The sequence below is a fragment of the Pseudorasbora parva genome, chromosome 1, assembly GCF_024679245.1.
Source record: "Pseudorasbora parva isolate DD20220531a chromosome 1, ASM2467924v1, whole genome shotgun sequence".
Lineage (NCBI taxonomy): Eukaryota > Metazoa > Chordata > Actinopteri > Cypriniformes > Gobionidae > Pseudorasbora > Pseudorasbora parva.
Genome location: NC_090172.1, coordinates 50,229,839 through 50,242,770, shown reverse-complemented (window position 1 = coordinate 50,242,770; position 12,932 = coordinate 50,229,839). Strand labels below are relative to the sequence as shown.

The 12,932-nt window shown below is 36.4% G+C and overlaps 1 protein-coding gene across 2 annotated transcripts in view; it reads right to left on the bottom strand.

Annotated features, from left to right (window-relative positions):
• Nucleotides 1-12,932, bottom strand: part of adamts17 (ADAM metallopeptidase with thrombospondin type 1 motif, 17) — a 176,985-nt gene that overhangs the window by 34,048 nt on the left and 130,005 nt on the right. For both annotated transcript variants that reach the window (XM_067444859.1, XM_067444863.1), the window contains 2 exons: nt 8,663-8,820; nt 1,801-1,960 (listed from right to left, as the gene is read on the bottom strand). In XM_067444859.1, coding sequence (XP_067300960.1) covers nt 1,801-1,960; nt 8,663-8,820 — 318 coding nt within the window. The remainder of the gene's footprint in view (nt 1-1,800; nt 1,961-8,662; nt 8,821-12,932) is intronic.

The following is a 12,932-nucleotide window of genomic DNA, read 5'->3' as shown; positions in this document are numbered from 1 at the left end:
AATATATTTTAAAATGTAATTTATTCCAGTGACGGAAAAGTAGAATTTTCAGTATCATTACTTCAGTCTTCAGTGCCACATGATCCTCCAGAAAACATTCTAATATGCTGATTTGTTAAAGCTGCTGTCCGTAACTTTTTTTGTGTTTTACAAAAAGAGATTTACAAAAATTATATAATGAGAATGTACAACATGAATCCATTTTCCAAACCGTGTTTTTGTCTTACCCTGAATCATTATGGTACACTTATAATAAGTATTTATATTGGGACTATTTCAGGCCAGACTGGTAGGTACTGCTGCGGAGGAGCACAGTCCCTGCGTGATCTGCCATAGACATAAACACAGAGAAGTAGCTCCAGCTGCAATGTTCTTCTGCAAGACGCATGCAGTTCTGTTTATTAACCACTAGAGTGCAAAAAGTTACGGACTGCAGCTTTAATTTCATCATTATCAATGTTGAAAACAGATGTACCTATTAGTATCGTTGTGCTTAATATCTTAACATGTCGTTTCTCAGGATTCTTTAATAAATAGAAAGTTCAAATCTATTTAAAATAGAAACCTTTTATAACATTATAAATGCATTTACTGCCACTTTTGATTCATTTAATGCAACTTTGCTGAATAAAAGTACTAATTTCTTTTAAAATCTTACTGACCCCAAACATTTGAATGGTAGTTCATTAGACGGAGCGATTTTCACCATTATTGAGCATGGAACGAATTAAACCTTTACTTATTCAAGACTAACTGCTAAAAAATTTGTTTTAAAATAAACAAACAGATCAGCAAACACAGCTATATTAATTTATGACAGACATGTGCTGGCATCATTAAAAAATACTTATATTTTTTCGATTCATAACTGGCTTGAAAGAATGATGTTGAGCACAAAGCAACCATTATTTCACAAATGTGCCTAGAAGTTTCCAAAAACAGGCACAGCAAATCTCTTGTCTGCTTTTTCAGGCCAGAATCTGATTTTCATTTTGAAAACATAAAGCTGTTCTATTCATCACAGAGAATGAAATGCCCTTTAAAAACCCAAAGCATCACACATTATTTAGAAGCAATAGCACATTATAATAGCTTTAAACCGATTATCTTGTCTGTTATAGTGTGAAAATATACATGCTGATGCAATGCTTCTTGCAGACAATGACACTTCTTGCTCAGACCTTAGGAAGTACTAACCACATAAAAGAAACAAGCAAATCAACGTTAAAATGGGAGCTATTTTAGGTGAGACTGCATGCTGGTCTGTTGCAGATAAATATTCGTCTGGTATCAGTTTCGTGAATATAACCAGCAGAACTATCACACTCAGACAGGCTTAGAAAATGATACAGGCTTCAGCGTCGGGTTATTTTAATGCGTACAGAAGACATGTTTAGTCTCAAGTGAATAACTCTTCCACCATGTGATGACTTACACTGACAACATCTCTACAATGACTCCTTCTGCAAGTTTTATTCCTTTGCGAGTCAATTAGCGCTGATATAATTTGTCTGAGATGTCTCTCATTCTCTTTTCAAAGCAGTAATTGTTATTTTGGGGGCTTTAACCTGCTAGGTATAATCACACAGCTGCGCTGACCATAACAGTCACACAGCATCACAGGAAGTCAGCTGGGCAGCAGGCGTTAACAGCTTAAGGCTAAGGCTGAAATAGAATTTTATGAAATCTTTAAGAGAATGGGCCATTTTCCTGATCAAATTTTAAGACTTACAAGAATAACGGCAAAAAGTAATAAGACATGAACCCCCAGAGGGACTGTGGGTAACATCCAGCACTGACCTCCTCCACAGTGCATGCTACAGTCCTCCCAGCTGCTGTGAGTCCACAGGTACATGTGCTCAGGCTCCTTCACCAAATCACTGCTGTTCTCCTGCGTCTGGTTCTGGGCAACTGTGTACTCATAGTGGATCCCGTACGTTTGATCGTGGAACAGCAGAACCTGGGAGAAAAATGAGATTAACAGCTCTCAGCTTAGGCTCTGTTTAAGTTCTGTTTTGTCTAAGATAATCCTTTTTAATTAATGATGCATTCAACTGATTAAAAGTGATAGTAAAGACATTTATAATATTTGTTATTATTATTCTATTGTTATCTATTATTCAAATAGACGCTGTTGAGCTTTATATTCATCAAAGAAATCTGAAAAACAAAATGCATCACGGTTTCCACAAAAATATTAAGCAGCAAAATTTCTTTAGCAGCAAATCAGGATCATGTGAAACTGAAGATTGATTTAATGATGTTGAAAACTCAGCTTTGCAGCACAGGAATTTACATATTTACATTTTAAAATATATGAAAATAAATGTATTTTAAATTGTAAAATTATATTTCATGTTTTTTATTATTTTTATTATATTAAATAAATGTAGTCTTGGTGAGCGGAGCAAAAAACATATAATGTAATGTATTTTTTTATTGTTTTTTTGGTTTGGTTCTGATCTGTTGCCTGTGTTCCTTGTCATTTTAATTAGGCTGCATCTGAAAACTGCAAAATGCTGACTTCAGAGGACACATTTCAAGGTAGGAAGGCATTAAGGCATGTCCAAATCCAATATTAGCTTCACTTCCTGTCTCCTGAGATAACTTTATTTGATACATTTTTAAGGCAGCATAGATGCATCCTTTGCTGCCTTTGATATCCCACAATCCTATGTGTTCCATTCAGTGACAGTTGAGCTAGAAAAAGAACAATGGCATCTGAAAGTTGTGGATGCTGGTCAAAGTTTGCTGTAGATGCTGTTATGCTTTTTCAGAAATCTGTCTGAAATTGTAGTTTTGTGAGATGCCTTTGTGGGCTTATGCTGCCTTAATATGTAATTATTATAATAATCATAACAATAATATTAATGTATTGTCGGAATTTGGATGCACTACATACAAATTAATGTTCCAGATGATTTGTTCGAACATAACTCCACACAAAACCTAACTCAACATGCCAGACCCTCAAAATCAACCGTCCACAGCCAGAGAGACGTACGCTCCAGTCTGTCTGGAGAAGACCTCAGCTAAGTACTTTATTGCCCTGCAAACGATGGCAACTCTGAGCAACACCAAAAATAACAACAGATTTTGTTGGATCAAAAGACAAAGAAACAAACCAGACCTTTAGATGAACTTTTACTGACACGGTTACAATCCACGAGACAACTCACAGAAACTGTTACATATAAACTGCATCAAATCATTGATTGTCAGACTTACTGTACATTCAAACATTCTTCTACGGCTTAATTTTATATCATGTCTATAACAAATACACATGACCATTATGCATATATATATCACTCCCAATTAATGTAATTGTAAAAGTATTGAAGTGGTTAAAAGTGTAATTTTTTTGGTATCTTTTTATTTGTTTGTATATACTTCAAAAGATATTGGGGGGGTGGGGGGTGATTCCCAGCTGGCCAATCCATCCAAGAGGATGGGAAAACAAATTTGAGTTTTTAATCTCAGAAGACGAACAAAGAAATTTGATGAAGTTCTCAGTGCAGTTCAAGAATGTTCAAGTCAGTCTAAAGGAGATATATGATCAGATGGTCGAGGCAGACTGTTTATTCTGACACCTTTCTATCAGAACCAGCATTAACTTCTTGAGCAATTTGAGCTACACTAATTGTGACCGGACCACACAGGTCAGCCTTCGTTTGCCACGTGCATCAATGAGCCTTGGCCGCCCATGACCTTGTTACCGGTTCACCACTGTTCCTTCCTTAGACCACTTTTGATAGATACTGACCACTGTATACCGAGAACAGCCCACAAGAGCTGCAGTTTTGGAGATGCTCTGACCTAGTCGTCTAGCCATCACAATTTGGCCTTTTTTCAAGGATTGATTTAATCAATGTCGAAGAACTTCACTAGCCTTTACATATAGCTCAGATCTGTAGGTGGTTGCATAAACTGCTTAGACTAGTCTTACAAGTTAGTCTTTTTTTTCTTTAGGATAGGTCCTAACTTGTAAAAGTCAGTTACATAAAAAAGGTAGATTGATCTAATTTGAATCTGAAAAGAATTAAGACAGATTATTTGGTTAACTGCCTCTGAACCCCACACACAACCTTCAGGATCAACTGGAAGAACAACTGCTGTTAATTAAAAGCATTAGAAGGTGTCTGCATACACTTGGCCATATAATACAACTCCAGAGGCCTGTCAACAAGTGCAAGGTCTGATTCTGAGTGGCTACTAAAATGCTGTGAGGAAAGAGAGAACACCTATTCAGTCCCATAATTATTTCCAGAGACAGGATGAGACTCTGGCCTCCAGTACACCCTTTACTTTATCACAAGATCCATCTCATGACAGTCATTTTCCTCACTTACTGTGCAGACAGTGGAGGTTAACAGCCTCTCAAAAAGAGCCGTTTTCCTCTCAGGCTGTGGCTAATGACACAACACAAATGAACTACACACAAAAGAACACATCCAAACAGGTAGAAGTACATTCAAAACACCCAATAAGCCAGCAGATGCACAAAAGTCCCTCTCATGAAAACATGCCCACGTCACATTTCACCCCTCAATCACAAGAAAAATAGTAAAAAGAAACTTATTACGATATTTTCGGTATTATAATTTTTTTTACCAAGTTCTCATTGGGTGCGTTTACATGCATGTTCTCAAGCCAATTATGCCCAATAAGCCGACAATGAACATGATCATGTAAACGCGGTAACACGTTTCCTTTTATCGAAGTAAGGTCATTAACAGCATATAAATCGGTCGGGACAGGTCGTTTTTTGCCTCTTACCCCAATTTCCCGCTGCACGTAAACACGTTAACCTGCTTTCTGTTGGCTTAATGATGTGAACGTGTGATAGGTAACAAAAACGCAAACTTAGAGCAGATATAAATGCATCCACACAGAGCGAGCTAGCATTTTGCATGAGCCAAGGATCACAAACGCAGACTCTTTTAAGATTTGTTCTCATCTCATGCAGCAGAAGTAGAAGAGGTTCAGTCAAAACGTTGCATCTGTAACTTCATGAGGGATAATATGAGCCGTAAATCTCCTGCTGACACGGAACAAGGTTTATTTAACATCACAACTGACGTGACATTTGGAATACTCGAGTCAGATATACGGACATTATTATTTCTGACGTCACTACAAGGAAATAACACGGTTTATTAATAAAAGTCATGTAAACATGGTTTACTTGAATTGCCAGTTTACTGGTTTGCATGTAAACGGGGAAAACTGATTATTTCAATAAGCTGATATTTGTGAGTTATCAGCTTACTGATGTGCATGTAATTCACCTATTGCTGTATGGTGTCAGCCATTTAAACCAGCATTCAAATACATATGCAGTATATGCACACAAAAAAATATATAAATAACATTCTTATAATTTAAGTAATATATTATTATTTTAACAATAAGAATTACATATTATTTTGCATAACAAATGCCATGAAAATGTAAAAGAAATTGCCATATTAATGTAATATTATCTTATTTTCCTTATTTCATTCTGTTGAATTTTAATTCAATATGACCTTGACAGGATTTGTGAGATTCAACTTTTAGAAAGGATTAATAAAGTAATTATATTTTAATTACATACCACCACAAGCCACTGAAATGTCATAGTGAGGTCTGCTAGTAAATATTCACACTGAGCACAAGACTGACATGTACCCAACTGCTCATATGGTTTATCCGGCCGGCCCTGTGCACACTACAGATTTTTCTCACCTAATTTGAAGTTTTTTGCATTAATTTAGTTATTCAAGGTCAGACAAAAAGCCGTGATCAGAAGCTCCAAAACTGACTAGAGGCACATTAGAAATTTTAGCTCAAATATTGTAAATAGGGCTGAAAACACTTTGACCGGTTTTAAGTGGAGCATCTGTGCTCCAGAGGACGTCTGAAAGGAAAACATCTTCTAAAGCCTGTTTTACTGCTTAATTATACTAATTAGAGATCTCTCTCAAGACACCTTCTAGCTCTCCGGACTAAACAAACCTTTTTGCTTCAAAATTTTTGTGAGGGAATGGAGATTTACAAGTCTATTCTCTTCGTCATAAAGAGCTCAAAGGAGATATTAACTGTACCTTTGCTTGGATTAGAGGACTGGATTTTATTCGATAGTGTGAAGTAATATGCTAATCTATAATAATTGTTAATATACATATATGTACTCAAGTGCTAGATTAACATCTTTGGTTATTTCAAATTTCAGTACAGGCCAAAAGTTTGGACACATTACTATTTGTAATGTATTTGAAAGAAGTTTCTTCTGCTCATCAAGCCTGCATTTATTTGATCCAAATAAAAAAAGTATATTGTGATATATTATTACAATTTAAAATAATTGGTGATCATTTATTTCTGTGATGCAAAGCTGAATTTTCAGTATCATTCCTCCAGTCTTCAGTGTCACATGATCCTTCAGAAATCATTCTAATATGAGGATTCATTTTCAAAGTTGGGAACAGTTTTGCTGCTTAATATTTTTTCATAACCTTTCATACTTTTTTATAAAACTTTGATGAATAAAAAGTAAAACAAAAAAAAAGAAGAAAAAAGAAGCAAATGTTTTAAAAATAGAAATGTTTTATAACAACAATATACACTACGGGTCAGTAATTTGGGGACAGTCATTTTTTTATTTCGTTTTTTTTTTTTAAATAAATCAACAATTTTATTCTGCAAGGATGTGTTAAATTAATCAAAATTGATAGTAAATGAGATTTATATTATTTGAAAATATGCTTTTATTTTGAATAAATTAAGTTCTTTTGAACCTTTTATTAATCAAATTAGGCAGCAGAACTGTTTCCAACACTCATAATTAGAATATTAGAATGATTTCTGAAGGTTCACATGACACTGAAGACTGTAGTAACGATCCTGAAAATTCATCTTTGCATCACAGAAATAAATTACAATTTAAAGTATAATAAATTGACAACCAGAAAAATGTCAGAAAAATAAATGAGTTTTCTCTATGAATTAAATTTAAGCTGGTTCCACTGGCAGATACATTTTTTAATCTTGACTTTTCTTAAGTCATCTTGTTGTTCGAGAAAATGTTGATTTAAGAATCTTTGTTTAGATATATCTTTTCTGGTTAAAAGGCAGACAAATATACTGAGGACGATTTTTTTTTTTTTTTTTTTTTTGCTGTTTACCAAACAGATGAAATGAAAGTTGCTTTGGGAAAAATGTGTCTATCAACTGTTCTTAACAAAAGTTATATGTTAATTAAAATGTTTGGGTGAGATTAAATCATGAAAGTTACACACGTTACATGCAGGATATAAGCTTACGGAGACGAGGATGAACAGGAGACAGGAACTTTAATAAGAATACTCAGCTTTACCACATATAACCCTAGATGCTTTCACATGTAACCAAAGATGAGAACCAACAAACACTGAGGGAGAACTGAGGGCTTAAATACACAAAGCATATGAGATTAATGAGCTGATTGACTACACAGCTGAATGAAATAACTAATTAACAAGACTGGGGAAAACTAGGAAACAGGAACACAATGAACACAACAGACATCTGACAAAAGTAATTACTAAAATATTTACTAAATTAATTATTCAAATCATTACTTATAATTACCATTAAACTGAAACATTTAAATTACTTCTATAATTACCAAAAAAGAACAATACTAAATTAAAACACTAAAATGCTTTTACCCACGGAGAAATGTGTAAAATTGGTAGAAACTGTAGACTGTAGATTTTCAATCATTGTAAAATGTGTATCTCAGGATCTCTCAGTTTTGTTTTTTTTTGTATTTCTTTCCGCCACATGGAATCATGATGAAATCATTGCAGTAAATGTCTGTGTAGACACATGGGTGGAAAAGCAGCTCTAGACACCAATGAGGCTCAGGGCTTCAGGTTTAGCAGTGGCTGTGTCCAAAAACATCTGCATTATTGCTTTCAAAACATTTTGCGTGATACGTTTTCCATTAAATTTATGTATTTGCTTTGGATTCGCAGGCTACCATGTTTTCCGAACATAAAAGCGCATGTTGTGCTAATCCTGAAGTCATTTATGATGAAGTAAAAATATGCTATAATTATATTTTAAATCAACTAGAAACATGGAGAATATGGCAGTTACAGTCAGCATGAAATCAAAATTGCCCCCATTTTTCACGATTTCACCCAAAGTTCATTATTTATTCACCCTCATGTTGTTCCAAACCCGTATGCTGTTATTTTTTCCATGGAACACAAAAGGGGGAAAAAATAGATGAAATCTTCATGCAGCTCTTTCCATATAGAGATCATAGTGACCATCTGCGACACTCAAAAAAAAAAAAAAAAAAAAAAAAAATTATATATATATATTTATATATACACACATTTTCTTAAAAGTTGTATCTATGACTTGTGTACTTCATTCCAAGTCTTCTGAAATCATATAATATACAGATGAGTCTAGTTCACTTCCAATGTTCATTAGATGTTGATGATTAAATCAATTCCCTGATAAAACCATGTCCTGTCCTAAAGTGTTTCTCATTGATCATGTGATTACGGAAATAAAATGATATTTTACGCTAAGTTTAAAAGAACACTGAATCACAAAACATGTAAACGATGGTAACAATCTAAGAAAGACAAAGGTGAATGTTAGGACCTAATGTTTTTACCATGAGGTGGAGTGGAGTCTTAGTGGGTCCCTTGGCAGACATCTTTTCCCACAGTCCTCTCCTCACATAGCGGACTGTGGTGCCAGCAAGCTCAAACTCCCCTGGCAGCTCGATTTTCCAGTCATTGTTTATGGATCGCTTGCTGGAGTCCTTCAGAGCTGCACCAGTCAAACAGGAACACATTTATTTAATTCACATTCTATCAAAACTCATGTCATTCATTTATCAAATATAACAACATTATATTGTACATGTAAACTTCCTTGAGTTTGATCTGGTAGACCTGAGAGAGTAGCTAATTTCAAAAAGGGTATATTCAAAAAATGGATATCTTTTTGTGTATAGTACCTAGGGGTGTGCATTGGCACTGCCTTCACGATTCGATTCGATTACGATTCACCAGGTAACGATTCGATTCAATTCGATTCTACGATGCATTGTGATGCATCAAAATTCTACTGCACACAAAGCAAATTTTTCATCAGTCATGAGGCAATACAAGTAGATATTAAACAACAGATTGTATTGGCTGCTATGTGTCTCCTGTATCGTTGACATAAAAGTTATTAAATAAAATAAAATGTAATTAAATAAAATTAAATAAAATGCAATTAACCCTTAAATGCATGACTGTTTCACCAAACATTCTTACATATTCAGGTCGTTAGCGACCCAGATCTATATTTAACATGGATAGACCTCTACCTGTCGTGATAATATATAAAACTCCTGATTTTAGAGTAACAGCTACAGAAGAATAAAATAAAACCTATTTCGTTACCTTTTGGAGCTTGGAAGGATTCAGTTTGAGCAGATGTTTAATACCATCATCATATGACCTCGTCAGAGCTCGTTTACCAGTATATTCAGCATCTGCCTCATATTCGCGATCTCCAGCATATTCTCCAAACTCATTTTCAATGTCTTCAAAATCAATATTTTGATCACTGACAGCTTCTTGACCACATCCATCATCAAGAGACAGTGACACTAACATGTGTTTAGTACTTGCTCTCTGAAGTAAATCACTAAGCCATTTCAAGTTTTGCAGATTATAATTATTGTTTCGTTTTCTGTCAGAGGTAACTATGAGTGAAACGTCACTTCATCATTGGGTATCAGACATTGCCACCTTGTGGAATAAAGGTGAATTGCGCCGTATTTCGTCGTTATATATTAATTTATTATTGTGCAAAAAATATATACGTACAATCCTACACACCTCGGGTCGTTAGCGCGTTACCGCGTTTTTAATAACCCGTCTATCGCGGTCATCTCCCTCCGCCTCAGCCATCTTCCTTGTTGTTGTTGTTATTCTCCCGGAACCGGAAGTATTTGAAACTTCACAACTTTATCGTCCGCCAGAAAATAAACAGTGACATAATCGTTTATGGCACTATGCCGCATCGATGCTGAATCGTTCATGCCCCGCATCGCGATGCATCGCCGGATCGATTATTGTTGACACCCCTAATAGTACCATATTCATTTTAGAATTGACACACTGTATGATGCTTACTGGAAATAAGTCATTAAAATTGTTTTGATGTACAGTCACATACATTATATTTTAATTTAACTTAATACATTTAAATGTGGGATGAACAATATTTATCTCAAAAGATTAGCATATCATGAAAAGGTTCTCTAAACGAGATATTAACCTAATCATCTGAATCAACTAATTCCTGAGTCTTTTAAAAGCTCCCAGCCTGGTTCATTACTCAAACCGCAATCATGGGTAAGACTGCCGACCTGACCCTGTCCAGAAGGCCATCATTGACACCCTCAAGCGAGAGGGTAAGACACAGAAAGACATTTCTGAACGAATAGGCTGTTCCCAGAGTGCTGTATCAAGGCACCACAGTGGGAAGTCTGTGGGAAGGAATAGTGTGGCAAAAAACGCTGCACAACGAGAAGAGGTGACCGGACCCTGAGGAAGATTGTGGAGAAGGACTGATTCCAGACCTTGGGGGACCTGCAGAAGCAGTGGACTGAGTCTGGAGTAGAAACATCTAGAGCCACCGTGCACAGGCGTGTGCAGGAAATGGGCTACAGGTACCACATTCCCCAGGTCAAGCCACTTTTGGGCTACAGAGAAGCAGCACTGGACTGTTGCTCAGTGGTCCAAAGTACTTTTTTCGGATGAAAGCAAATTTTGCATGTCATTCGGAAATCAAGGTGCCAGAGTCTGGAGGAAGACTGGGGAGAAGGAAATGCCAAAATGCCTGAAGTCCAGTGTCAAGTACCCACAGTCAGTGATGGTCTGGGGTGCCATGTCAGCTGCTGGTGTTGGTCCACTGTGTTTTATCAAGGGCAGGGTCAATGCAGCTAGCTATCAGGAGATTTTGGAGCACTTCATGCTTCCATCTGCTTAAAAGCTTTATGGAGATGAAGATTTCGTTTTTCAGCACGACCTGGCACCTGCTCACAGTGCCAAAACCACTGGTAAATGGTTTACTGACCATGGTATTACTGTGCTCAATTGGCCTGCCAACTCTCCTGACCTGAACCCCATAAAGAATATGTGGGATATTGTGAAGAGAAAGTTGAGAGACGCAAGACCCAACACTCTGGATGAGCTTAAGGCCGCTATCGAAGCATCCTGGGCCTCCATAACACCTCAGCAGTGCCATCTATCTATCTATCTATCTATCTATCTATCTATCTATCTATCTATCTATCTATCTATCTATCTATCTATCTATCTATCTATCTATCTATCTATCTATCTATCTATCTATCTATCTATCTATCTATCTATCTATCCATCCATCCATCCATCCATCCATCCATCCATCCATCCATCCATCCATCCATCCATCCATCCATCCATCCATCAATGTTAAGTGGTCTCTTCTTTTTTTTTTTTTCCAGAGCTGTATGTGATAGTATTGTTGCATTGTTATGTTTGACATATACTGATGTATGTATGTCTCTAACTAAACATATCTTCCAGGCTGTCACAGGCTGAAGTGTTGTCTGATTTTAGCTGTTGTTGGTTCATTGTCCTGCGATTGCAAAGCCCGACATCCTGGGGCTAATGATGAGCTATCTTAAATAGTAAAATTGATGTGCGTTGTTCACTCTCTTGACTGGTAATTTGAAGGAAAAATACAATTGCGGAAGTTTTAAATATGTTGATTTGTGTTGGTTTTGCTGTGCACATACTTGGCTTGTGAGTGAGAGGTGGGTGTGTTAGTTATGCACAGGCCGCCCAAGTAATAAAAAATAACATTCAAGTACTTGCGGGTGGATGAGAGATAAATCATTGTGTTTGTTTGATAAAGACATTTTGCAAGCCCTGTGGCGAATCATTCCGGTTGCTGTTTCTCCACATTGGAAGTTTTCAAAACAATTCCTCATGTGAACTGAGTGACAGGGGGAGTCGAAGCTCGTTATAACATGCAAAACTGTTATCCAATAATCCAAGTCTTTAATGAAGCACACCAATACAAACAGAGCGTTTCAAGAGCTAGGCTCAAATTGGGGTAGACTTACTTATTCATATTCAGAAAGCTGTTTATTTTTAATCATGTTAAAATGCATTATTTTTTCTGACATGCTGCTTTAACGAACTGAGGACTACTTCACTGTTTTGGTTTAAGTGTTGTTTTACCTTATTGAATCATTGTGGTTCTTTCTATGTCATACTCCGTGGTTCCCTTACGCATTTATGCACATGCACACTCTTCAAAAAAGGCACTGATCATTGACACACTAAAATATATGTACACTATATTGCCAAACGTTTTGGGATGGCTGCCTTTATATGCACATGAACTTTAATGACATCCCATTCTTAATCCGTAGGGTTTAATATGGAGTTGGCCCACACTTGGCAACTTTAAAAGCTTCAACTCTTCTGGGAAGGATTTCCACAAGGTTTAAGAGTTAAACCATTCTTCTAGAAACATATTTGTGAGGTCAGGCACTGATGCTGGACGAGAGGGCCTGGATCACAGTCTCCACTCTAATTCATCCCAAAAGTGTTCTATCAGGTTGAGGTCAGGACTCTGTGCAGGCCAGTCAAGTTCCTCCACGCCAAACTCACTCATCCATGTCTTTATGGACCTTGTTTTGTGCATTGGTGTGCAGTCATGTTGGAACAGAAAGGGGCCATCCCCAAACTGTTCCCACAAAGTTGGGAACATGAAATTGTCCAAAATGTTTTGGTATGCTGAAGCATTAATAATTACTTTCACTGGAACTAAGGGACCAAGCCCAACCACTGAAAAACAACCCTACCATAATCCCCCCAAACTTCACA